The sequence below is a fragment of the Phoca vitulina genome, unplaced genomic scaffold, assembly GCF_004348235.1.
Source record: "Phoca vitulina isolate PV1807 unplaced genomic scaffold, GSC_HSeal_1.0 scaffold53, whole genome shotgun sequence".
NCBI lineage: Eukaryota > Metazoa > Chordata > Mammalia > Carnivora > Phocidae > Phoca > Phoca vitulina.
Genome location: NW_022589756.1, coordinates 2,676,918 through 2,702,202, shown reverse-complemented (window position 1 = coordinate 2,702,202; position 25,285 = coordinate 2,676,918). Strand labels below are relative to the sequence as shown.

At 56.6% G+C, this 25,285-nt stretch overlaps 3 protein-coding genes across 11 annotated transcripts in view; 1 reads left to right on the top strand and 2 right to left on the bottom strand.

Annotated features, from left to right (window-relative positions):
* The window catches only part of BIN3 (bridging integrator 3), a 42,145-nt gene extending 37,127 nt beyond the window's left edge, over positions 1 to 5,018 (top strand). For all 4 annotated transcript variants that reach the window (XM_032389043.1, XM_032389045.1, XM_032389046.1 and 1 more), the window contains 3 exons: positions 941 to 1,082; positions 1,282 to 1,416; positions 4,115 to 5,018. In XM_032389043.1, the coding sequence (XP_032244934.1) occupies positions 941 to 1,082; positions 1,282 to 1,416; positions 4,115 to 4,261 (424 nt within the window). In that variant the 3' untranslated portion in view covers positions 4,262 to 5,018. The remainder of the gene's footprint in view (positions 1 to 940; positions 1,083 to 1,281; positions 1,417 to 4,114) is intronic.
* A 32-nt stretch (positions 5,019 to 5,050) lies between these two features.
* On the bottom strand, positions 5,051 to 19,411 carry CCAR2 (cell cycle and apoptosis regulator 2). 4 transcript variants are annotated; one of them, XM_032389041.1, is made up of 21 exons: positions 19,304 to 19,411; positions 18,344 to 18,438; positions 17,976 to 18,067; positions 17,457 to 17,548; positions 17,144 to 17,258; positions 16,846 to 16,975; positions 16,565 to 16,661; positions 12,423 to 12,542; positions 10,538 to 10,760; positions 10,338 to 10,451; positions 9,808 to 9,971; positions 9,183 to 9,354; positions 8,866 to 9,096; positions 8,535 to 8,756; positions 7,867 to 8,011; positions 7,665 to 7,744; positions 7,116 to 7,262; positions 6,833 to 6,944; positions 6,542 to 6,730; positions 6,180 to 6,385; positions 5,051 to 6,058 (listed from the first exon to the last, which is right to left on the bottom strand). In XM_032389041.1, exons 2-21 carry the CDS (start codon positions 18,399 to 18,401, stop codon positions 6,014 to 6,016), a joined length of 2,754 nt encoding a protein of 917 aa, XP_032244932.1. In that variant the 5' UTR covers positions 18,402 to 18,438; positions 19,304 to 19,411; the 3' UTR covers positions 5,051 to 6,013. The 4 variants fall into 4 exon arrangements, with proteins under 4 accessions (XP_032244932.1, XP_032244928.1, XP_032244929.1 ...); XM_032389037.1 differs by having other exon boundaries at positions 5,052 to 6,058; positions 7,665 to 7,747; XM_032389038.1 differs by lacking the exon at positions 19,304 to 19,411 and adding an exon at positions 18,673 to 19,245 and having other exon boundaries at positions 5,052 to 6,058; positions 7,665 to 7,747.
* Positions 19,412 to 20,242: 831 nt separating this feature from the next.
* CUNH8orf58 (chromosome unknown C8orf58 homolog) lies at positions 20,243 to 24,814 on the bottom strand. Of its 3 annotated transcripts, XM_032389230.1 has the most exons (7): positions 24,734 to 24,814; positions 23,064 to 23,575; positions 22,533 to 22,712; positions 22,330 to 22,447; positions 22,082 to 22,194; positions 21,752 to 21,858; positions 20,243 to 21,232 (listed from the first exon to the last, which is right to left on the bottom strand). In XM_032389230.1, exons 1-7 carry the CDS (start codon positions 24,780 to 24,782, stop codon positions 21,121 to 21,123), a joined length of 1,191 nt encoding a protein of 396 aa, XP_032245121.1. In that variant the 5' UTR covers positions 24,783 to 24,814; the 3' UTR covers positions 20,243 to 21,120. The 3 variants fall into 3 exon arrangements, with proteins under 3 accessions (XP_032245121.1, XP_032245120.1, XP_032245122.1); XM_032389229.1 differs by lacking the exon at positions 24,734 to 24,814 and having other exon boundaries at positions 21,752 to 21,834; positions 23,064 to 24,091; XM_032389231.1 differs by lacking the exons at positions 21,752 to 21,858; positions 24,734 to 24,814 and having other exon boundaries at positions 21,175 to 21,232; positions 23,064 to 24,091.
* Between the last annotated feature and the right edge of the window lie 471 nt (positions 24,815 to 25,285).

The window sequence follows — 25,285 nt, the reverse complement described above, 5'->3', positions numbered from 1 at the left end:
CTCGGGCGGCCGGCGCCCCGGGTTTGCAGGGTGGACACCTCCTGCCACCTCCTGCAGGCTTTGCGTTCCAGGAAGCTGGTCCGTCCCCTGCTGTCCACGAAACCCTGCTCGCAGCTTTGCCTCTTGCCTTCTCCAACACTCATGAACTGAGGGAAGTCCAGCATCCCTGCCTGGCACGCAGTCCTGCCCTGTGTCTATCTCAAGATCCCGTCGCCTTTCCCAGTTAAAGATGACACTTGTTGCATAATGATGCCCACAGGGGCCAAAGTGTCCACTGCCGCTCTGTGTGAAGGGCGCACTCCTCAGCCTTTCCCTGTGGTCCTTTGTCGTCGTGGTGGGGCAAGAAGATGCCCTTGAGCCATTTTCCTCAAACATCTGCTTTGACGGTGTAGCCATTTCAGTGGGAGAAGCAGAGGATTCCTGCTTTTCCTGTGGTCAGCTGATAGAAATAGGCCAAGACTAGGTTCTGACTGCAGTTGTCACCCGCTGGTGGCATCCTGAGGTGGGGAGGTGCCAGAGAACTGGGACACCTGAGCTCTCTGCTGGACGGTCACTACCTCATGGTGACCTTGGACAAGTCGTGCCATCGCTCTGGCCTCCATTTCGTTCACTGTATGAAAGGAAGACGTTGGGCAGATCAGTCCGGGGGTCTCTGGCTCTGCCACACTCTGTGCCGGGTCTCTGTCGTGGGCGGGGAAGCGGCAGTGGCCGCGTCAGGGGCTTCCTTGCCTTCCTGCCCCCGTGGCTCCTTTCAGGCCAGCGGGGTGACCCTGAGCCCTGCCTTCTCTCCGTCGGCCTTCCCGCAGATCGCAGCCTCAGCCGCGGGAGCTCCCTCGCTCGTGTGAACGGGGCCTGGCGCCGAGCAGGCCCTCGGGAGGTATGTCTGAACGGGCCCCGAGCTGCTAAGAAGGGCCCGCATCCGCCTGGGCTGTGTCCGCAGGTTCGGCAGTGTCTTCCCGAGCCTCAACATGGCGGTGAAACGGCGGGAGCAGGCCTTGCAGGACTACCGGAGATTGCAGGCCAAGGTGGAGAAGTACGAGGAGAAGGAGAAGACGGGGCCCGTGCTGGCCAAACTCCACCAGGTACCGAGTGAAGGGAGAGGGGGGCGTGGACCACGGGCCCCACGGGGACACGCGGCGTGGGCCTCCTTTACCTGGGGACCGACTCCGGGGCAGTGGGAGCAAGGCACAGATGCCACCATACTCCCCCACCACACCGTGCGCCCGGCGCGGACCCCCCGGAGGCCAGCGGGGGCCCTGAGGCCGGCGTCTTGCCGCACAGGCCCGAGAAGAGCTGCGGCCCGTGCGGGACGACTTCGAGGCCAAGAACAAGCAGCTCCTGGACGAGATGCCGCGCTTCTACCACAGCCGGCTCGACTACTTCCAGCCCAGCTTCGAGGCCCTGATCCGAGCCCAGGTGAGGCCAGTCCCGCCCGGCCCGAAGCGGGCGGGACTCCTGCTCCCTTGGGGGCCGCTCCCGGTTCCGTAGCACCTCCCGTGCCGCCCCCCCTCCCCAGCTGGAAGGGCGCTCGGCCCTTCTCCGCCACGACGGCGGCGCCACCACCCTGCCCCCGGCACAGCCTCCCAGACCCCCACTCCGAGTGCCTGCTCCACTTTCCGTTTGGGCTCCCCCAGTGCTCTTCGGTTCATCCCAGCCCTGGGAGGAGGGTCGTTTCTGTTGAAGGGCTTGTCCCCCCGCGTTCTCTCCCTCCTGGCCTCGTACCACAGGGCAAGGAGAAAGCAGGCCGCGCTGTGAGCGCCTCCCTTTGGTGGGCAGGCCCCCGGCGCGCCGTGCTCGGGAGGCCAGGCACAGAGGCCTACGGGGTGAAGGCCCTTTGCCCAGGACCCCGCGCCCGCGCTTCCCCCACTCCAGTTACCCCCCTTCTTTAGGCGGGGTACTGCAGGGTGTCCTGACTTCTAGCCGCCCTTGGAGGGGTCTCTGACCCCTGGGGAGAGCCGTGCTCCGGGCCCCTGTCTGGGTGTCCGGCCGTGGTGCACCTTCCGGAACAGCAGGCTGGCCTCAGGCTGGGTGTGGGTGGAGCTGCAGGGGTGGCCTCGGGGCCCGGCTGCTCGAGGGTGGGACACAGGCTAAGACCTTGTCTCCCACCTCTCAAGGCTGTAAGGACAGCGACTATACACCTGCGTGTAGCTCCCGCCCTCCTCGCCCGCCATTCTTCAAGCGGTTAGCAGGGAGTTTTCTCCCTATTTGTAAGAGAAAAGGGTAAGGTGCCCAAGCCAAGAGGTCTCCGCCACGTGGGACCCCCAGCCCACGGCAGGTGCCCAGCATCCTGCCACCTTGCCCTCAGTTCCCCGGCAGGTAACAAAGCTAGAGGCTCAGCCACCTCCAGCCCGCTTCTGCTCTTGGCCTGGGCGTCTGGCGCCCTCCAGTGGACACATTCGTTCCTTGCACTCAACAGTCTCAGGCGCCCGAGGAAAAGACGGATTCCTGCCTCCCCAGCCTGCCATCTTTGGAGGACACCCAAACGCATGGGGCTGCACACCTGGGCCTCGGGAACCCTGAGCAGGAGTGATGGTGGAGTTGGACCTTGTTAGTGACCATGTCCTGGGTTGCTAGGGAGAAATGAGGCAGAACATGAACTTGCACAAGCGAGTGGGGGTTCGTGCACCTGCCCCCAGAGCATTGCCCCTGGAGGTGAGGGCTTCCTTCCAGCAGCTCAGCCTAGGCTGTGGAGGAGTGTGTTTAAGGAGACCTGTGCCTTCCCTGTCCTGTGCCACCACCACCCCTGCCCCCTCCATTCTGTTGTTCACGAGGGGAAGCTCCAGGGTGCCCAGAGGCACGAGGGACACCCTGTAACCAGGCAGCGGGCTGGCTGGGGGCTGTTTACTGCCTCCTCAGCACCAGCCTCCCCCTCCCGAGGCTGTGGCTGCCATTAGTCACTAGAGAAGTGAGCATTCCCGGTGACTCAGCCTGCGCAGTGCGGCTCTGGGGCGGGAGTGGGGGGAGGGCGGGCCAGGCCCCGCCCGCTCAGGTGGCAGCGGCCCTGACAGACCTTCACTTAGCTCCCCCCAGCCCAGTGGAAATCCAGCTGTGGGAGTGGGGGGGACACAGCCTCCGACGCAGCCGAGCCACGGCCCTGCCACCCAGCCTGCCGCTCGGCCTCCCCTTGCAGTAAGAGCACTCCGGGGTCTGGAGTGGAAGCAGAGTCCCTTCTCCCCAGAGACACCTGAGAGCTGGAGATGACACGATTTAGGGGTGTCCAAATAGTGCTTTGAGTAACGTGCATCACTTTCATGAAAGTAGGTGTCTGCTTTGGGTCATGAGCTGGCGACTTGAGGCAGAAGCGGCCCCCGGAAAAGGCACTGGGTCTGAAAGTTGCCGGCGGGTCTCCCCCGTCCCTCAGCACACCCGCACCCGCCCTGCCGCAGGCCTCTCCTGTCACCCCTGATGGCCCCCTTCCCCCCCACAGACCTGCAGACGGGCCGCCCTGACGCGGTGCTGAGCAGGCTGTGCCACCCGTTAACGGTGGGACGGGTCAGGAAGGAACAGGCTAGGGAGGGCTCACCTTCCTCACCTTTACTTCGAAGAGCAAGAGCGGCTCTCAGGCCTCCGGCGGCCAGCCACGCCCCCTCGCCCACGGCCGGAGCTCTCGGCTTCTAGCTGCGCTAAAGCAGCCTCTAGTCCGTGCCTGACTGCCCGGCTTCCCCAGGACCTGCCAAGGGGCCTGCCAGTGCCCCCACCCCGGCCTTGGGCTGCGCTGTCCTCCTCCACCTCCTGGCACCGGCCCCTCCGCCCCTCAGCTTCGTGGAGGGCTCGAGGGCAGAAGCCCCTCGTCCACCTCGCCAAGGCCCCGTTGCTTCCCTCCTCCTCTGACTCACTGCCGTCCCGGCAGCAGCAGTGGATGTTCCTGAAGCGCCGGGGGCGATGGCTTCAGTCTCCCTGCTTGCCACGCAGTTTTCGGCAAGGGCAGTGACGGAGGGAAAAGTGGAAACCAGCCCCCTTCGCTCAGCCTGAGTGCTCCGCTTGAGGGGACAGCAGCGTGCGGGCCTCTGGGACATTCTCTGGCCCCACCTGTCCTGCTGTGTCCGGGGGGGTGCAAGGCCGTGCGGGCCTGGTACCCCAGGAGCCCAGCACCTGCCGACCTCCTTCTCCGCAGGTTGGGTACTACTCTGAGATGCAGAAGATCTTTGGAGACCTGACCCAGCAGCTTGACCAGCCTGGCCACCCTGATGAGCAGCGGGAGAGGGAGAACGAGGCCAGACTGAGTGAGCTCAGAGCCCTCTCCATTGTGGCTGATGACTGAGTCCCCACCACCCTTTCGAAGACTCCTGGGACACAAGTCAACCTCTTTGGTCTTTGCCCTTGTCAAGCTTAGGCTCAGGTGTCAGCCAGCAAAAGGCCCTCCCCTGAGAGAAGTATGGGGACAGCAGTGGCCCCTGCTCTACCTCACCAGCCCTCTGCAGTGAGCCTGGCACCAGGAGCCCCAAGCAGGCTGCTAGCTCCCCACCCATAGCAAGAGCCCAGACAGGTAAGCAGGGCAGAAAAACTCCAGGCACCTTCTCATTTCCAAAAGAACCGTCCAAAGGGCATCCTGGCCTAGGGCCTGAGCAAGCTTCCAGCCTTCAAAGGCCCAGGCTGTCTGCTCACCTGAGGTCTTAGCCTTGCTTACGTGGCCGTGATCACATCTACCTCCAAAGACCTATCCTGGAGAGTCCACCCGCCCTCGTTGCCTTTCCACTTCAGACTCCTTTTTTCTGAAGAGGCCCGAGACACTGCCGTGGGGAAGTGGTTCCCCCAGCCCAGACAGACCCCTCACTCCAGCCTCCCAGCACGACAAAAACTGGCTTAGCCCACTTCTGTCCCTTAGGCCAAGTGCAGAGAAAAGCCCCAAGCCTTGTAGGTTCCCTAGGAAACCCGACTCCGCTCGTGTCCATAGGCTACCGACCGCACAAAATGTCACAGCCTGATTCACAGGCCTCAGAGCAAGAACCGGAGTATTTGGAATTTTATTTTTTCAAGTAAAGTTTTCAATAAAATCGACAGCTGTTACTGTGCTGTGACTGAGAGCGCCACTGTAGGTCTGTCAGGCTTGTGCTGCCCCCCGTCCAGCTGGACGCACCCCTGCGGCACTGCCTCTCTCGACCAGCAGGTGGCAGGGCCGAGAGCACCAGGGGCCAGCCCCTCCCGCTGCCCCCGCCCACCTTCTGGACTGGAGGGCTGGGAGGAAGGGGGCAGCACAGGACGACCTACAAGAGGAGGAAGGGCAGAGCTACGGAGGACACGTGGCTTGTTTTTGACTTTGGTTTATTTAAAAAACAAAAAGCCAAAAAAAAAAAAAAACAACTTTATATACAAAGTCAAACTGAAACCACGGATTATGGAAAGAGGCAAGACTTATGGGGGAACAGGGAAAAAGGCTGGGCCAGAGCCAATACCACATTCTGAACACGGGGAGGTGCTGGTTTCTTCTGGCAAGTCCGGGGTGGCTGGAACACAGTGCTCTCTGGCGGACACAGCCCAACACCACGAGTTCGCTAGCACAGACCTTTCCTGCGGTGGCCAAGGGAGAGCCTCCCCCCAAGAACCTGCTCCTGTACCTAGCAGGATCTGTGCCATCCAGAGGAAGGGCTCTTACCCCCCGCCAGATTCCACGGCTGTTTCTTCAGTTTATTGGCATCAGACCTTAGGACAAACTTGAAAAGCCTTTTCCTCCCCTGTCTTATTCTAAACTGGAAGAGGACAGGAGAAAGTCAGCACAAGACTAAAGGGCCCCAGGAGAAATCCCAAGGTGGAGGGCGAAATGACATTCGAGGGGTGCAGAAGGTGTTGGATTTAGTTGTCAGGTGGAACCGGGGTTCCCCGCTCATCCGTCCCACATAGCACAGACCCCACCCTGACGGCCTGAGCTCCTCTACGGAGGCTGAGCCCAGGGGTCAGCCACCCCCGCCTACGGCTCCCAGGGCCTGCGCCAGCTTCTCTGGGCAACCAGAAGGGCTCTGACGTCAGCAGGCTCCATCGCTGGCCTCACAGGAGGGCAGCTCCTGCGCCAGGCCCCTCAGTTGCTAGGTGCTGCCTCCTCCTTCTCTACCCAGCTGTCCGCCTAGAACGAGAATGAGGACTCGAGGAGGAAGGGCCAAGACGGGAGGCCCAGCAACGCTCCCCGCCGGCAGACCAGGCTGCCGCCTCGGTGAACCTGGGCGGGCACGGGGGGGGAGGCCCACCTTCTCAACCATCCGCTGCACCTCCAGCTGCAGGGGGGTCAGGCGCCTCCGGAACTCCTGGAGCAGCCGCTGCAGCTGGTTCCTCTGGCGCTCGGCCGCCCGGGCCGCCTCCTCGGCCTCGGCCAGCCGGCCCCGCAGCTCCTGCATTTCCGCCGCCAGGGTTTTGTTGGTGGCCTCCGTGGCCGAGAACCGGTTATGGCTCTCCTCTGGTGGGGGAAACGGCAGAAAGACTGCTGCTGAGTTAAGCATCGCGGCCCAGGGCAGGAGGCCTGAAGCGTGAGGAGCAGGATCCCTCTCAGTCTCCAAACACACACGTGTGCGCGCCCCATCGGGCCGGGCCCCTGCGGCCACAGGCCACTCACCCAGCTTCAGTTCCAGTGTGTGAATCTTGTTCTCCAGGTAGAGCCGCCCGCTGTCCTGCTGCTCCGCACGCTGCAGCAGGTTCCCCACGTTGATCAGGCTGCCGTTGTGGGACACCAGGCCTTTGTGTTCCGTGGGGGCGGCGCCCGGCTTCGCGCTTTTCCCCGAAGGAGGCAGCAGGTCCAGGTTTCCTGGAAGGGGCCACGAAGCAGGTTTAAGGAAAGGGTCCCCAGAGGAGAGAGCAGCCGGGCCCGCCCGTCCTCCCTGGAAGGCGGCAGGGCAGCAGGACGCACCAAAGAGCACCTCCTCGGGCAGCCCGCCGTCCGTGCCCTCCTGGCGGCTGTACTGAAGGCTCCGGTACTGGCAGATGTTCTGCGTCACCACCCTGCTGACCAGCTGTTTGGCCTAGAGAACACCCCCCCGGACAGCCACTGATGAGAAGGCGCGAGCCCCTGCCCGTGCCACGCGAGCAACCTGGAACCGCAGCACCCCGAGCCGCGCACAGCAATCCAGTGCGCGCACGGCCGTCAGGGGACGCGGGCTCCGAAGGGACCCGGGGGATGGGAGGACAGGCACCTGCTCTGCACTGAGCCGGAGCCCAAGGGTGAGCAGGATCCTCTCTAAGTCTCGCCGGTGCAAGTAGCCACACCAGTTGGCATCAAAGAAGACAAAAGCAAGAAGACAGTCCAAAGGGAGCACAGCAGAGGGGTCCAGCTCCTTGGGCTGCAAGAGAAACAAAGATGAACAAGATTTACAGAGTTCTCTCAACGGCGAAATCGCCCAGGAGGCAGCCCTCTGAAAAACGAGCGGACACGATCACACCCGGGCAGCCCCTCCAGCTGGAGACAGGACCCGGGCCACTGCCGCACCACAGGCTGTCCCACACACGGAGGAGCTGAGTGCGCGCCTGCTTCGGGTACCTCACTCGGATGCACCCAGGTGGAGACACTGAGCTGTCCCGGATCCTACGGAAGTACCGCTCCGCGAGCCAAGAACCACATTTTGTCTTTTGTCAGTCAGAGGGTGCCAGAAGTCCTACGGTAAAGTCTCCCTCTCCCAGCGCCGTCGGGAGGCCTGGCCCAGCTTCACGGTCAGTGGGGCAGGGGGGCAGGAAAGAGGTCTCACCATGTCCTGAAGAGAAGAGAACTCCATCTCTGATTGGTTCGAGGCAACCGACCGGACCTCCGAATCCTCTAGCTTGGTTCCTGCTACAGGAAGCCTGAGATAAGCGTGGAGCAGGGACCCCCCCCGGGGCCCAGACCCACAGTGGTGACAGGAGAGCACCAGCTACAGAGCCGGGCGGCCGCTGCGTGAGGCCGGCACGTACCGAACTCCTCTTCGCCGTCATCCCTCAGGAGGAGCAGCTCGGGGTCAAGGGCCATCTCACAGAGGTCCTCGGATGCCTCACCCCGGGGTTTCTCTTCTTCCTCTCCTCCAGAAGATGGAGGTTTGGGCAAAAGGCCATCTTCCTTCTAGAAGCAAACCAAGATGAGAACGGACACCTGTAAATGCTAACGGTGATAAGTGCCAACATCTGCGCACCGACCGTGTTCGGGCACCGCGGTAAGGGTTCTGTCTACACGGTCTCGTTTGCTGCGTTCCGTGACGTGGGGTTCAGAGCTAACTAAGGGCGATTCCCAGGCACCTGGGCTTCTCTTTAGGAGTCCATCTGAGTCCCGTCAGAGATCACATTTACTCGATGGTATTTAGGTAAGAGAGACCCACGTGCTTTAGAAAGCGTTAAGAAAATGCAGCGTTCTAGTTAACCATCAAGTTGCCAAAACGCCTGTCCTCAAGGCATGGCGCTGTCGGCCATGCTTCCAGGCCCGCTTCCCCTCTCCTCGCACACCACCTCCTAGCCGTGCGGCCGTGTGGCAGGGGGACGGGGTGCATGCAGGCAGTGAGAGGAGCCCCGCGGGGCCCCCAGCGGCGCCCGGACCCACTCGGCACCCCGCGTGCAGCCCCAGAGCCCGTGCAGGCAGCAGAGGTACTCACCGGCGGGGCGTCTGACTCGGCAGCTGTGCCCTCACTCTGTACCTCATCCTTGGGCTCCTTGGCAGCCTCTTCCTTGACTGTTTCTTCTTCCTTGGCCGCCTCCTCCTTCTCAGGTTCAGGCGGGGCCACCACCTTTTCGGGAAGGCTCAGCAGCATCTTATAAATCCTATAGCCAAAATCCCTCTGCAGCATCTCCAGAAACAGCTCGGCCAACACCATCACCTTGTGGAAGAGGCAGCAGAGGTCCGTGAGCATCAGGAAAAAGGGAATGCTCGAAGCCCTGCCATCCCACACACCCTACCTCACAGCCTCCGCAGATTGCTACACCTACTTCAAAAGAGATCCTTTCTTTCGGCCTCCGGTCCTCCACGATACTATGGAGGGACAGGCTGACACAGCCAGGGCGCGCCAGGACGGCAGGCTCTAGAGGGGGCGGAGGGGCCTCTGGGAGATCAGTGTCCATGTCCTGCTGTGCGGTGGCCTCTGGATTCTCTGTGTTCTGTTTAGAGGTGTCTGCTCCTTGCTCTGATGCGTCAGCTGCCTGGTGCGGAGGCTCTGCTTCCTGTGACAGAAGCCAGAGCTGTGACCGCCTGGGTCCGCAGCTCAGGGCACCCGCTCTGCCCACTGGTCTGCAAGGCTCAGCCTTACCCCGCACGCCTCTCGGGGAGGGGGAGCTGCCTCTGCAGCTTTCTGCTGGCACAGGGCCTCCCACTCTTCCAAAGTAGGCATGACGGTCCAGACATCTGGCAGGTACACCACCACGGTCTGGAGCCGCCTTGGGGGGCCCGACTGCAGGTACTGGAACTCCGCGAAGCGCCACCTGCTCACAGCGAAAGGAAAAAGGAAGTACCGACCCACAACCTTCACAAGCAGGTGCTTCAGTTTCCAATCAACATTTAATGAGCACATACTACACACGCAGCTTTGAAAATACGAAACCAAAAGAAACCAAATCCTCAAGAAATGGTCCATCAATGGGCCAATGTGAGTAAGCAGACAGTGACTCTCCAGGGTGATCCCAGCACCAAGGACCACTAAATGTGGCTGGGCGATCGCATGGGACGAGCCTTGGAGGGTCGGCTGGCCCTCAACACCCATACACATCCCTATACGTGCTCATGACCAAGACGACCGTCTGCGAGGGCTGGAGGGTGAGGTGGGACCGGGGAAGAGAAGAGCACTAACAGGTCAGAAAGGCACAGGACCTTGGCCTCCTAAACAGTCTTGCCAATACAACGGGCCACACACAGACAAGCTTGGGGCAGCCACTCACCACTTCGTGCAGGCGCTCAAGTCAATGCCAGTCTGGGCTTGCGCACAGCGGATGGCAGTGCGGACTAGCACCTGCGGGTCGCCCTTGGGGTCGAGGCCATCCAGAGAGGGAGACCAGTCACCCCCAACCAGCACTGCCTCCTCTTCTTTCCGGCTCAGCAAAAACTGCAAAAATGGATCCAAGATAAAAAAAAGAACAAAACAAAAACCAATTCCCTGGATCTCTCACCATGAGGCAGCCTACTACCCCTGGGGAATGAAAGCAGCAGGATGTGGTGAAGAGTCCGCCACGTAGGGTCGGAAGCAGGGGAGGGTGGATCTCTCTACCCATGAACGGGATCTAGCCATGTAACTTTTTCTGACAAGAACATCCTGAGCCATGCTGTCCTTCTGGTGAAATAAGCGGTATTCCAGCTCAGGGCTCCTTGCTTCTACGAGCTCACGAACAGGAGCCTAGCTGCTGAAAACCTGACAGGGCCTGGCCATCCATCATCCATGACTGCGTCCTGCCTCATGGACTCCAGCTCTTACCTTAATCTGCTTCAGAGGATGTTCTGGGGTCTCCCTCGGCTCGGCCAGGTCATCCACAAAGAGCATGCAACAACGATACAACTCCTCCAGTCCCGGGGAAGAGAGCAGCAGTACCTGTGCAGGGGCGGCGTGAAGGACATGCTCGAGAGCCTTCTCAGCCTCCAACACGGAACAAGGGGGCAGGACCCCAGCCCACTCACCTTGGAACTGTAAGCGGGGTCACTGTCTGCGGGGATGGGCTCAGCACCAGCATCTGGAGCCGGCTCCTTCTCAGAAGATACCTGGATGCGGCTTGGAGGATGGAGGGAAAAGGGCTGGCTCAGAGGGAAGGCCGACAGCCAGCTCAGACACACAGCCAGAAAGCCGGAGGGAACCAGGAGGCTGCGGTAGCGGCGCTGGAGCTCTAAGAAGTCACAGCTGGGGCTGGAGAAGGAAAGCAAGGGGATCCAGACTGAGCAAAGACTAAATTATTTTTAAAAATGGCACCATGAAAGACTTGGGGAAAAAAGGGCAAATTATTTTCTCATCTGGGAAAGAAGACATCTCTGAAAAGAAAAAGATGGATGAGATTTGACCACTAAAATGTTTCCGCTCCTAATGGCAAAGTAAAGTCGAACTGGGAAAGAAAAAACAGAGAGACATTTGCAGTACGTGACAGCTAGGGCTCACTGTCTTGATCGAAGAGGAGCCCACAAATTACTAACAGGTTCACAAGAAGGTTCACAAGTCTGAGAGAAAACTGGGAAACAGACATCAACAGGTACTTACCAGAAAAAAGAAAGGAGACTTAAAAGCCCCTGAACCTATGCTCAGTCTCACTTATAATTAAAGAAATGCAAATCGGAGTATCACTTTTTGCCTAAGAGACTGCCGAGGATCAAAAAGTTTGGTAACATAGCGCTGGCAGCAACGTGGGGAAACGAGACTTCAGGCCCCGTGGGCGAGAAGGGAAACCGACACAGCCTCTTAGAGAGAACTGGCAGTGGACGTCCAAGTTTAAAATCAGACCCTTGGAGCCAGCTGCCCCGCTTCTAGGCACTGCCCTCAGTAAACTACTAGCACCTGCCCGCACAGACGTCTGTAGGAATGTGTAGGACAACAATACTTAGGATGATTAAAACGTGGAAACAGAGAACTGGTGAAGTAAACGGTCTGTCCATTCACTGGAATATTGTACAGGTGCTGAGAAGAATGAGATCAATCTAACCAACATTGACATGGAATAAATTCTAAGACACACTGAGTGAAAAAGCAACATACTAAACGGTACGTACGTACAAGAGGCATCCGCAGATGTTCAAAAAGACAGCTGTGTGTGGGGCTAACTGGCGGCAGTCACTCTGACTGATGGGAGGAGGCTCTACGTGCACCCCTCTCGTGATGTGGGGGCCACACTGTCCTGTGAGGAGACGAACCTTGGGAGGCAGGTGGGTCAGCAGGGAACACAGGAGAGACCCTGCCCGGCCCCGCGGAGAGGAACCAGTGATGCAGGAAGGGCAGTGACAGCCCTCTTTCCCTTCCACCTCGAGGAAGAGGTGCTGGGAGGCTGCCCCCTCACCTCACTCTGAGCTTCGGTGAACTCCGCTACCGGGGCAGTGGCCGGAGCCCTGCCTCTGCACTGCTGGATAGAATCTGGAATCACTCATCTGCCTTAGTCAGTCAGTTCCTAAGTGCGATAGGTAAGCTTGTGGGCCAGAGTCCTCGCACGCACTAGAGCGCTCTAAAAATGATTCCGAAGTCCCCTGGAAAACAAGTCCCAAGGTGCCTATGATCTATACTTCCTACCTGAATTAGCAATGGTATTGGGCACCTGGATTTTGATGGGTAAGCCTTAACGATAGCCTGGCATAACTATTTCTGATGATCAAATCACAAAAGTTCTATCAGGGCACCCCTGTCAGTGGTGCTATGCTGGTCAAAATCTGAGATTTAGAAATTAAAAAACTGTCACATTAAGAAACAAACAAAAAGGTCCTAGGCACATGACCCCGTACACACTCTACTCTTGCACAGACTGTATCTCATTTACACAAGAAACTGTTACCAGCCGCAAGCCTCACCCCCCACCCCAGCCTCATCGCTCACCTGTCCACAGTATAGGGGGTGAGGTGGACCCGGTAAGGAGGCAGGTCATGCCTTGGTTTCTTAGCACCCCAAGGCTCTCCACCAGCCCGCTGTTTGCGTTTCTTGGAGTCATAGTCATCGCTGGAGGTTGATCCATCACCAGAAGGAAGAAACCACACTGTTACATTAAGATTCAATACATACTGGCCTAAAAGAACTGGAAACCATCTGATTCCCCAACACCAAAGGAATGGATCAAGAAGCCACTGCTAACAGCCATATAACACATTATTATAAAATTATTAAAATGGATATTTAAATACTTGTACCAGAAAACCACCCATCGTGAGCAAAAGGACGAGTACACGGTAGTATGTATACAGTAGTGCCTCGACTGTGCAAAAAAAGCTTTAAAAGACTAAAAAGAAATGAAGTATTGGGCGCCTGGCTGGCTCAGTCGGTGGAGCATGTATGTGACTCTTGATCTCAGGGTTGTGAGTTCGAGCCCCACGTTGGGTGCAGATAATACTTAAAAAAAAAAAAAAACCTTAAAAAAAAAAAAAGGAAAGAAAGAACTAATGAGGGGCGCCTGGGTGGCTCAGTCGTCAAGCGTCTGCCTTCAGCTCAGGTCATGATCCCAGCGTCCTGGGATCGAGCCCCGCATCGGGCTCCCTGCTCAGCGGGAAGCCTGCTTCTCCCTCTCCCACTCCTCCTGCTTGTGTTCCCTCTCTCACTGTGTCTCTCTCTGTCAAATAAATAAATAAAATCTTAAAAAAAAAAGAATTAATGATGGACGCCTCTCACTGGTAGAGCTTATGAATAATTTTCTTTTTTGTATTTTTCTGAACTTTAAAAATTATAGCTAACATGTAATTTTTTGAAATGAGAAAAGATTTTAACTGATTTTTAACATAAGACACATATATGGTACCATGCAAAGATTCTATAAAGGAAGTTTTATTAAGAGACAGTTCTCATAACAAACCCTTAGCAATACGAATTAAAGTCATAAAAACACTCAAACTCTTTGATCCAATAAATCCACTCTTGAAAATATTATCCCAAGGAAGTTAATTCAAAAGAAAAACAGATTATAAATAGTGGAAAAAATTTAAGCTGAGAGAGTAAGAAAACCACATTCATATCCAGTAATACCTGAACTTTTATAGTAAACAAATACAATAATCATACAGCTATTAAAACAATCATGAGGATTACACTGCAATATGGAAAAAATGTTTAATCACTTTAATCACAGCGTATAAAAACAATTTGGACTCTAAAGTTAAAATTTTTAAAAATTAAAATTCAATAAAACTATAAAAAGTATGCTCATATATAAAGACCACACAAGAACACAGACCAAAAAAAAGTAGCAGTAAGTAATTTCTCTTTTCAAAATTATTTTCTAAAGGTCTTTAAGAATGGTTACCTTTAAAGGGAAAGAAGGAATGACACATTTTTATATTTTAACGCTACATAATAGCATGTACTACTTCATATGTTTCTATAAAAAATTACTTATGATAGTATCACCATGTTACGAGTTCAGTAAGTAAAAAGAGAAAAGAAAAACCTCCAGACCATTATAAAACGCCAGACTGTTAAGGGAAAAGCCCCATGTCTCACAAGAGAAATAAAATCACCTGTCCGTTCTTCCGGCCCAGGTATGGCGCTGACTGCAGTCTATTTACCAGAAGGCCTCTGCCCTTCCCTTCAGACCCGCCTGCCTCGTTTCCTTTGTCATTCCATCCCTGGGCATCTAAGTTCATTACATTCAACACAGAGTTTTTCATCCTTCTCTATCTGCCTGGCCCATTTCCCGGCTTATTAGCATCCATCCAAAGGCTGCCTTCCACTCTCGCCTTTCCGGGATGTCGGCGCTTCCACGCTTCTAACAGTCATTCTGACAGCTCTCTTCAGCTCGCCCACGACTGGAGCGAACTCTTCAGTAAATGCTGTCCACCCCTAGTGACAGTGGATGTCCCACTGAATCCTGGAATTCAATGGCCAGTTTTCTCTCCTTACTGTGAATCGTCAGGAACGCATGAGAAAGCAGTACCAGTGGGAGACATCTCAGGAGCCTCAGCAGGATACCGAGACAGCATCCCACTGGATACGCCTGTCCAAAAACCTCAGTAGTTCAGTACTGGCAGTCCAACGGGGACACTGTTACCTCCGTCCCAAAACCTGAAATTTAAAATAAAATTTGGCTTCCAGCCAAAACGCTCAAGTAGCTTGACTCCTTTGTAAATTGTTTTTCTCCCACAGTGACCTAACTCCTACTGCCCCCTTTCCTACTTCGCAGATTCTCTGTACTGACCGATGGTGGTACCGCCCTGCCAGCGGTAAGGTCTCCTTTCTCTAGAAGCCGTGACACCGAAGCATTATGGCGAAAGGAACGTAACACAGGCCTGCCCGGGGCTTGGCATGTCCAGGACAATCAAATGCACGTGACTGTACAGAAAGACTGAGTATGAACCTAAAGCAGAAAGTCAATAGCAACCCTGATTTCTACCCCAGCTACACTATCCCTCAGGGCACTTGCTGTGATTTGGTGATGACGCCTTTAATAAACTCACAGAATGTGAGAGGTAGAGAGTCCTCGGAAACTGAAGGCCAGGAAGATGCACAGGACAAGGGGTGTAGGTGTATGCAAAATATTTACCGGTGACTTGAGAACAGGACAAGGTGTTTCAAGTAATGGAGGCATGGTGGAAAACAATCCTAGACCACAGAACCATTCTCCCAGTTAGAATTCATAATGACCTAGCCTAAGGGAACAAACACTAGCTTCAGCACACTAGCTGCGTCCCTTTGCCTAAACTTTTTCTCAGAGTTACTCCGTGGTCCTTTTAAGAGTTCACACTGGATTTCATTCTCAGCCCTTATCATGTAATAATCTACTGGCATCTGGGAATAGGGGATTGTTTCCTTATCAGTACAGTTCTCACTTCAAAAAAGAACTTGAACATGAGAGAATTTTCTAGAGTGATGGAAATGTTTTAGATCTTAATTGGGGTGAGAGTTATGTGGATTTTTCCATGTCAAAATTGTCCAGTTGAGATTTGTGCATTTCAACCTATACAATATTTGTGATAAAATTTTTAATCTTAAAAAAAAAAAACAGCAAGTACAAGGCAAGGAGCAGATGGAGGTAGAGATGAAAAAGAATGGAAGATGTTGATACTTGTTGAAGCTGGGGGGTGGGTATATGAGGGTTCGTCATCCTTTTCTGTTTGCTTTTGCTTATATTTGCAATTTTCCCTAATAAAAAATTAAAATGAGGATCACCAGTATAACTAAAACAAGTCTTAAGCAAACTAGTTGAGAGCTTAACTCTAGGAATATAAGCAAAACCTTTTAGGGAGAGTAAGGTAAGAGAAGGAACACGTGAGCTGGAGAGAATAGGCAGCATGCTCCCAGCAGTCCCCAAAGCTCACAGATGATACAGGATGGCCTAGAACACCCCCAAAGTCCCAAATCCACCATGCCGGCTACATATGGGCCATGAAGCTATCTACGTGTTCTAGGCACGGGCCTGGACTTCTGGGCAGAGTGCAACCTACAGATTCTAATGCTACACTGATGTGTACAGTGTATATAAAGAAACATTTTAGGGCAGCCTGGGTGGCTCAGTCTGCCTTCGGCTCAGGTCATACATGATCCCAGGGTCCTGGGACCGAGCCCCGCATCGGGCTCCCTGCTCCGCAGGAAGCCTGCTTCTCCCTCTCCCACTTCCCCTGCTGGTGTTCCCTCTCTCACTGTGTCTCTGTCAAAGAAATAAATAAAATCTTAAAAAAAAAAAAAAAACACTTTATACTAGAAATTAAAACAAACACTGCAAAGTTACATTTTTTTGGACAATTACTATTTCTGGATAGTTTGATTTTTGGCATCTCAGTCTTAAGGACTAGAAATAAAAGAGAAAATTATAAATTTCAATATGGTATTTTGAAAGATGAACTATGTCAAATCCCTGCTTGCTGAACCAGTTTATAAAGTTCTAATGTTTACATATACATCTCAGTGCGTCGGCCTATTTCAGGGGAAAGGGCCCAGGATCTAGCTGCAGAAAGAATGTTAGTGTAACAGGTGGCAAAGAGACACTGCTCCTAGAGACAAATAAATAAAATAGCTTCCTTGTTTGATCATTCTCTTACCTTCGGCCTTGATCCAATCGTCCATGAGGGCCCCGAGCAGGAAATCTGTTCAGGTGGCTCAGATGAAGTGTGTGGGATGTTTGGAAGAGACTCAGAGCTACAGAGAAGAAATGGCTGGTGACTCAAAAACCCTACATATCTGCCCAACTTCCCTGTCCCTTTCCTCCAGTGACAACAGTGCCCACTTCTATTCTGAGAGCAACAACCTGAGAGCTACAGACCCATTCATCCAGAGTAGCCCCATAAAGCCACACCCCAACATCCATGCCACTGGTACGCACGCTTCTGAGGAAAGAGCGGGGGAATCCGGTGAGGCTGGAAGATCAGCTGGGGCTGAGCTCCCAGAATCCCTTGCTTCTGGCCCAGGGCTGCCACATGGAGAAGGGGAGGTGCTGGGGACTTCAGCAGGGGCTGCAGGACAGTAACCAGGAAATTCAGGGCATCCCGTGGTCGATTTGCTCACTACCTTGGAAAGATGCAGCCCTGCCCCTTGACAAAAGTAAGGTTCTTGCCCAGCTTTCAGGGCACTAGGGCTTCCCTCCCTCCCCTTTCCAATGCACATGCCGGAAAGACGCATACCTGGTTGGAGAGCGTTTGCACCTTGACAGCATTCCAGGGCACTGCCTGGCCTGGGTTGTATGCAGCCTTCACCAGCACCTTCTCACCCAGCTGGGGCAGCCGGCCCTTCACCACACTGCCAGCACACAAGCCAGGAGACCAGTCAGGAGAGAGACCCTGGCCAAGCCACCCTGACTGCCCCTAGGAGGCCCTGCCCTTCAAGATTTCGCACACCTTGCATAAAAACAGCAAAGCAATGGCTTCAGAGGGGCCCCACCAGCGCGGCGACAGAATTGAATTCAACAGGCATTCAGGGGACTAACCTCAAGCCTACCTTAGCTGAAAAAAGACCTCTTCATCCACCACCCCAAAGTAGTCATGCAAGCTGGTAACAATACCAGTGAAGACCCGCTGCTTCTCCCCACCCTGTAAGAGAACAGTGCAGTTTGAAAGTAACAGAGAGCATTTGTCCATGCTCCACTGTTAGCATCTCATCTGCAGCCAAACCCCACCCAGCTTCAACAAAGTATGGCATCGAGATTCACATGAAGGAGACACACACGTATAATAGTCATAATCTACTGCAAGGAGGAGGAAGAGATCACACTGACTCTTAGGTCAGAAGCTTCTTCTAGGATTTCCAGTTCTTTAATTCCAGGAAGCACCCAAAAGATTTCCCTAGAGCCACAACTCAGGACTCCCCAGTCAGAGATGTCTAGTCACCTCCATCCTGGCCCAGGTCAGGAGCACCAGGAAGGATGAACATAGCTATACAAGAATGAAAGCACCAGGCACCCATGCATGCTGTGGTAGTCTCAAATGCTGACACTCACTAGAAAAAATGCCAACCTACCTGAAGGTGCCTGGCATTTTGGGACAGGTCTGTGGCCACAGGAGGAGTGAGCAAACCAGGAGGAGGACCCAGAAGAGATGTTGAAGCTGCGCCTATGTGGACAGAGAAGCAATCTCCAGGACCTGCATCTACCATTTTGAGCACTAGAGTCAGACAGAAGGTATGGCAGACCCAAAGGGCAGAGTGACTCCAAGCAACTCCTCCACAGGGTTTCACTTGCCACCACTGTGCTCATCTCCTATTTTCCTAAGAAACGTTAGCAGCAAATCTGCACTCCACCAGGGAAACCCCAAAAGCCACATTTTAAAAGACTAACTCCAAAGCACCTAATACCCAGTATGAGGCCAAATAGGGATAAAGGTGATCACCTGAGAAGTTGCGTCCCCCTGGAAGCGGGTTGATCCGCTGGCGCTTAAACTGGGACATTGGGAATGCTGTCCTCTTTCAGAGTCTTAGAAAAAACCTTTAATTGCAAAAGAAAGAAGTTAACAGCTCAGAGGGAAATTTTCCATCAACCCCCAAAAAGTAACTGAGGATCTAATGAAGGTGAGGAGGTGGGTACGGAGAATGAATGGAGGAGATGGAGAGAACATAAAGAGCAGGAAATGCAAAAATTACATTGTTCCAGTTTGCCCTCACAAGTTAGTGGTGGGTGATACTGTCAAGCTATTTTAAAGAAAAGGAAACTGAAGCTCACAGAGATTGAGACTTGCCCAGGGTCACATCACCAGTTAGTGACAAAACTGAGACTCGCACCCAGGTCGCCAACAACTTAGCGCTCTTCTCACGATGCCACGCCACCCGCTGATGCTTGGGGAGAATGGGGGATCGGAAAGGGCCCCAGTGACATTCATTCATTCAAATACATCCGCCAAAATGCTCCACGCAAGGCCCGGAAAAATGGAGGAGGCTGGTGCCGGAGAGGAGAAGGTGTGGGCCCTCTCCCCGGAAGCCCGGCCCGTTGTTCCCCGGACGGGCTGGTGGGAAGGTAGCCCCGTGGCCCGGCCGAACGCGAATCCGGCAGCGCACCCGCCCGCCCTCCTGCTCCCGTGCTCCCTGGGCCTCGGCTCCCGCTTCAGCAGCCGCGGGCACCGGGCCTCCCGGGCCAGGCCGCGGCGGGGCCACCGTGGGAGGACGAAGGCGCGCGGTTTCTCCTCCTCCCGCCCGCCCCCAGGGCCGAGGCCGTTGCCAGGGAGACGGGACTTGCAGTCCGAAGGGGGGCTCGGCCCCTTCCGCGGCCCGTGCATCTTTGCTGCCCGGCCCTCGCAGCCCCTCGGCCGGGGAAGAGGCGAAGGGGCAGAGAGGCGGCGGGGGGCCCCCCAACCCACCTGCGGGCCAGGGCCGCGACACCGGGGGGACAAAGACACCCGGAACCACCACAGCCGCTACTGCCGCCACCACCGGAAGCGCCTCTCCGGAAGCGCGACCACTGGTCGGAAGCTGCCACTCTCCCGGATATGGTCCCTCCCTCCTCTCCACCGACTTCTCCCTTCCCCCACGCCGGCCTGCCATCCCCCTCCAACTGTGGAACGGAAGTGCGCCTTCCCCGATCGGATGCGCGTTAGGAAGCAGGGCCTCGGTGGTGTCCCCGCTTAACTGTCCCATTAGAAAAGTAGGCTTTAGAGCATTGGTTCCTGGTACAAAGACAGCAGGAGCTGGACCCCTAAATAGAAGAGGGCACCTACCACCCGACACCTGGCCTCATTCTGGCAGACCCCAGGGCTGCAGCCCCAAGAGAAGCAGCCCCTCCTGACTGAAGGAGGAGAGTGCCTGATCAGTGGCCATTTCTAGGAGACATTCCTGTCTGACTCAAGCCAATGACTTCATCCCTAGCCCGGCCCTTCCATTGACACCCCCCCCCACCCCCCCCCCACACACACACCCGTCCCCTCCCATCCTCTGGATATCTGCAGGAGACTAAGCTTTTCCCCTTTCTCAATTAGCAAAGAGCTAGGAACACTACATGCTGTAATAAATAAACCACAATATTTTGGTCGACATCTACAATGTTCTCAGAAACATTTTCTTTAGTCCTCACAACCCTGGAAAATAAGGTCAGGCACTAGTGCCCTAATTCTCAGATATGAAACCTAAGAGTTGAGTGAAATGACATGCTTCAAGTCTTGCCACTAATCACTGGCCCTTTGTCTGCATTAACCACTCCAGGCCTCCTTTATCCTCTGGCCTTCCCATCATCCCTCCAGTTTGGCCTCCTTCCAACCCCATGCCCTCCCCCTTCCTATTCATGTAACATTCACAATGCACTTCAAGACAGTTTAATCTCATTTTATCTTCATAATAAGACTGTGAGGTAGGTAGGGCAGGTATCATTAAACCATTTGGGAGATTAAGTAGGAAGCTATGGCTCAGAAAAGTTAAGGGATTTTTGTCAAGGTCTAAAAGCTAGTATGTCTCTGGTTTCTGCTCTGATATGTAAAGGTTATTAGGGACCAAAGCAGCTGAAGACAGACCTTGAAGCTTACTCTGCTTTTCTCCATGTTGTCCCTGACCCTTCCATTCCAGGTTTGGTCTTCAGGGGCTCTGTTTCACAGGCAAGACTCCATGCAGAGGCACCCAAGATAGGAGCCCCGCCCCGCCCGTCCTGGGGCTACCCATGAAGGTATGAGAAGGAAAGCAGGACTCCAAATCAGTAACTGCCCACTGAGGAATGAAGTTCAGTTCCATCCTTTCGCAGTTACCTCACCCAGAAGACCAACCCTTTGAGTGAGTGATTCAGAAGAAATGGTTGTATCCAGCCAGTTCACAACAGTGACAGACTCACAGAGATACACGTATCATTTTGCACAAATACACATCTGTGACACGCTAGGCCCCAGGAGATCACCATGCCAAACATGTTCCATGGACTCCTGATAAATAAGTTAGTTCACATTGACTAGGCCCAGGGATTTCTGGCAACCAGCAAGGAGCCCGGGGGCTGCCGCACTTTGGGGCCTCTCAGGGAACCAGGACTCCTCTTCCAGGCTGCCCAGAGGTGAAAGATCCAGCCCTCTCCTCAGAGAGAAGGGTGAGCATCAGCAGCTTTTCCTGGCAGTGCCCAGAAGCAGCAACAGGGCAAAGGGCGAGGAAGAAGACTTCACTGCACACACCCCCACGCAGGGTCACGTCCCTGCACCAGGAGGTCTCAGCATACAGAAAGGTTTTTTGCTCGTTGCTTCTTAACCACAAATGATGGCATAAAGGTCTTCCGGAGGGGCTGGCATGGAGGTCTTTCAGGGACGCCCCTTGACTCAATCCTGTGGAAAAGAAAAGGTAGCTTTAGGCTAGGAGGAGGAAACGAAGGCAGCAATGGCCCCAGAGTTGATGGAACACTGTGTATCTGCCGTGGGGAGCCTGGGGACATCGACATAGTGCTTCCTATCCCCATATTACCCCCCATCACCTACTGTGGAATCCTTTGTGTCCCAACCTTGCTCTCCCAGCAAATCTGGGAGGTGGCCTAAGGTTCAGCTGTGAGGGGTGAGGGCTTGCTGGACGGGCATGAGGGGGTTTCCCATGCTCTGGTCCTGGCTCTGCCACGGACTCACCACGCAGGTAGCCTCAGGAAAGCAACTTCCTTCCCCAGTCTAATCCCCAGCCTCCTCCCCTGTAAACAGGATGCTTTACCTTCTGTTTCTTCCTGCACCCTCTCCAAGACTATCTACGTCTCTCAGATTTCCAAGGGACCAAAAAAACGCAACTGGCCCTACAATCTCAGCATTCTGGTTCATCAGGCTCCTCCTCTGCCCTCACCTGGGCTGGGCTCCAGGACTCACCTAGGGGCAGGGCCATCAGGAGGGGCAGGGGACTCAGGGTGTTTCGGGCTCCTCCAACGGATCCGGTTGAGCAGGACCTTGACCTTGTTCCAGTGGGAGAGATCCCGCTGAGCAGAGGGTGAGGGGATCACCACAGAGCTCCTCCCCACAACATGCCCCTGACCAAGCTGCCAGAGCCAGCGGGCAGCACAGCCGGGACAAGTCACCTGCTCCAATCAGGGATTCTGTCACTTTCCCAGCGTTCCTGGCCTTCACGTTGTGTACACATCCCAACCACCCCACAGCCCCACTCCATCCTGTCCCCTGCCTCCACACATACCCAGCACCTACCTTGTGTCCCTGGGAGGATGGAAAGATGTGAGCGGGCTCTGCGGCAGCCTCTAACAGCACGGGAGGGTTGACACCCGGCAGCCCTACCTTTAGGGGCGCAGCTGATTTTGCCCCTTCAGAAAGAGAATCAGATTACCCAGGGCCAGAAGCAGGAAGCCACCCATCAAGCCCAGGGCTCACTGGGTCTGCCGGGGGAGGAGGGCAGCCCTGGGCAGGTAAGACACAGAGGAAACACGACTGCCCCTCACCTGTCTCCTGCGTCTGGCTGGGCCGTCCGTGCACCTCACGGCCTGGGGCACGAGAAGGTGGCGGTGAGGGGGCCAGGGTGGGCTTCCCCACCTCCTCCTCTTCCTCTGCTTCAGGATCCTGTGCACAGGACAGACGGGCACTCAAGACCTGACTCGAGGGCTGGTTCCAGGGGTCCCAGCCCTCCTCTGCCGCCCCCACTCACCTGGCCCCCGCTGGCCCGCCGGTCCTGCGGCTCACTCACCCGTGGGGGCCTCTGGGTCTGCAGCTGCAAGTAGAGCTGCTGTAGCCTTGCCATCTGCTCCAGCACCAGGCACAGGTGTTCCAGGTAGCGGAGACCCTGCCCTGGGAGGCAGGCCCGGGCTTCAGGCCCCAGGCCCCCCGCCTGTGGGACAGAGTGAGGTAGGGGGGCCCTTCGGAACTCAAGCAGGCTCCCATCCCAGGCAGCCAGCCGATGGGAGCAGAGGGGCCAGGGAGAGGAGGCACACACCCCCGGCTGGCCTCCCAGTACCCAGCCGGGCATGCTGTCAGGCCGGCCCCCATCCTGCCCACCTCCACACAGCTGGGAGTGGGCTGAGGCGAGAACAACCCGTCAATTAGCGGCAAGGAACGCCCCACCCCAAGAGAGCTCCAAGGAGAACAAGTCAGTGAGGCCCCACCAGCCAGCAACCCATCCCTCCGTGTAAAAAGGCCATTTCCATCCCACTCTTGACCCAGCTTGAGAGCTGACACTCACCACCTCTGCTTCTTCCAGGCCTGCCTCCAGGTCAGTTTCTGCCTCAGTGGCCTCCTGTTCCCCGGCTCCAAAAAGGGGCATTTCATATTCAGGCTCGCTGGGGGGCTTCAGGGAGCGGGGGCGATGTGACATACTGGCAGGGGAAGTCGGGAGCTGGCGGGACCGCTCCAGCACCTGCTCCAGCTTACGGTTGGCCAGAAGCCGGCCTAGGTGGGCAGGAGGCTCCGTGGAAGCAAGGGCCAGGGGCTCAGGGCTCCCTGTGGGCTCAAAGTCCAGAGAGTCCTGAGAAACGCCCGGTGAGGTGGCCAGGAGGCTGTCCCCAACCACCATCTCCACTCCTGAGTCCCGGGAGGCCAGTTTGAGAAGTGGCTCCTGCCTCCTGAGACCTCTCAGCTGGCCATCTCCCTTCCAGGAGTCCAGCGAGCCACCTTGAGCAGCGTCCGGGATCCGTCGGTAGGTGCTGCTGACTCCAGGTACTACACAACCATGTGCCAAGTCCTCACCAACCCCATCTGCGAGGAGAGTCAGCATCAGGCTGGGCAGGCTGCCCCTAACGCCCCCAGCGATCCTGGCAACTAGCAGCATTCCCCAGGGAGGAGTGTCCTGGGCCGAGGTGAAGGGAGGAGACGGGGTGGACAGCCACAGCCCCGCCCAGATCTCTCCCCATCCCTGGCTGGGAGAAGCTAGCACGGGTTCCCTTCACAAGCGTCTTTGTTGCCGATCACAGACCCCCCGGATTTGGGCTGTGTGGTAGGCAAAGCCGTGTAGGGCATATTCACCAACCAGCTCCTTGGATGGCCTAGCCTCCTTTGAGGGGGTTGCTGCTCTCTTCTTGTGCTAAGGAGCCTAGGGTCAGCCTAAGACCTCCAAGTCCTGAATGGGGAGCCTCAGTCTCTCCAACTACTCCCCACGGGGCAGTAGGACTGTGACCCTCTGGCCTCGGGGAAATGGGGAGGGGCACAAAGGAGGAAGCTTGGGGTCCAAACTAGCATCAGGATGCAGGATGAAGTCTCTCCGGGAGCTGCTGGGGGAGGGTAATAGAAATAAGAATAGCTATAAGCGCTGCGGGCTTCTGTTCTTTTAAATGAGAAATAGTGAAGATTTGGTGGACAGTTGGGGACGGGGCGGGGGGGGGGAGTGTAGGAGGAGAAGCAGCGCTAGCTCCCGAAGACTGTCCCCTCTGCGCCAGGCCCTACCCACGCGCTGGGTCCCCAGCTGTAAAACTGATGCACAAACTAGTGCGGGAGATGATGGAGGGCCGCCTCCGTCTCACCGCCGGCCACGCCGGGGAGCTGGAGGCCAGGCCAGGCCCCCCCTGGCCAAAGAAGCCAGCCAGGAAGTCTCCTTCGGGAAGGGATTCGCCGCCGCGGAGGGGGCTTTTGGACCTGCCGGCGGGGGCAAGGGCTGGGCGAAGGGTCCACACCGGGAATTAAGAGGGAAGTGGAGCCGGGGGGAAGTGGGATGGAAGGTGGTGGCTGGTTTAACGCCCAAACCCAGAGGGTCTCCAAAGCGCACGGCGCCATCACTCAGCCCGTCGGAAGGGAGGCGGCGAGGTTCGGGCGCCCCGGGCGGGGTGTACGGGCTGGGACGGGGAGCGCAGACCGGGGCTCGGCGCGGGAGTCGGCTCCAGAGCGGCAGGCCCCGGCCGACCTGGGGGGTGGGCGACTCACCCCGGCCGCCGAGCGGCTCCACGGCGAAGACGCGCCGCCGGCCCAGCATGGCCCCGCTCCCGGCCCCGACGCGGCGCCCCGGCCGCGGCCGCAGCAGCCGGCCCGCAATCCCGGGCCAGCGTCCCCCCGCCGCTGTCTGGCGGGCGGCTTCGCACGCGCGTCCGGCCCCGGCTGGGCGCGGCCCGCGGACCCTCCCGGCGGGGAGCGAGGGGAAGGGGGGGAGGGGCGCGCAGGTGTGCGGGCAGCAGGGGGCGGGGGCGCACCGGGAGCGGCCGCGGGGGGCGGGGGCGGGGCCTGGGAGCCGGGACGCGCGGGGCGCGCCGGGGAGCCGGGAAAAGGCCTCGATCCGCCGTCCTTCGGGCTCCGGGCAGCCCCGCGCTCCCGCCGCCGGCCGAGGAGCGGAGACCCCCGCCTACGGACGCTGTCAGGCTCGAGGTGCGGGGTTACCCGGCACCCCCCCCTCCCGGTTCACATGCTGGTCTGTCTTCCTGCCGCCGAAATGCAGCCGGGGATGGGGGTGGAGGGTCGGCGGGGACTGGACGGGAGCGCGGA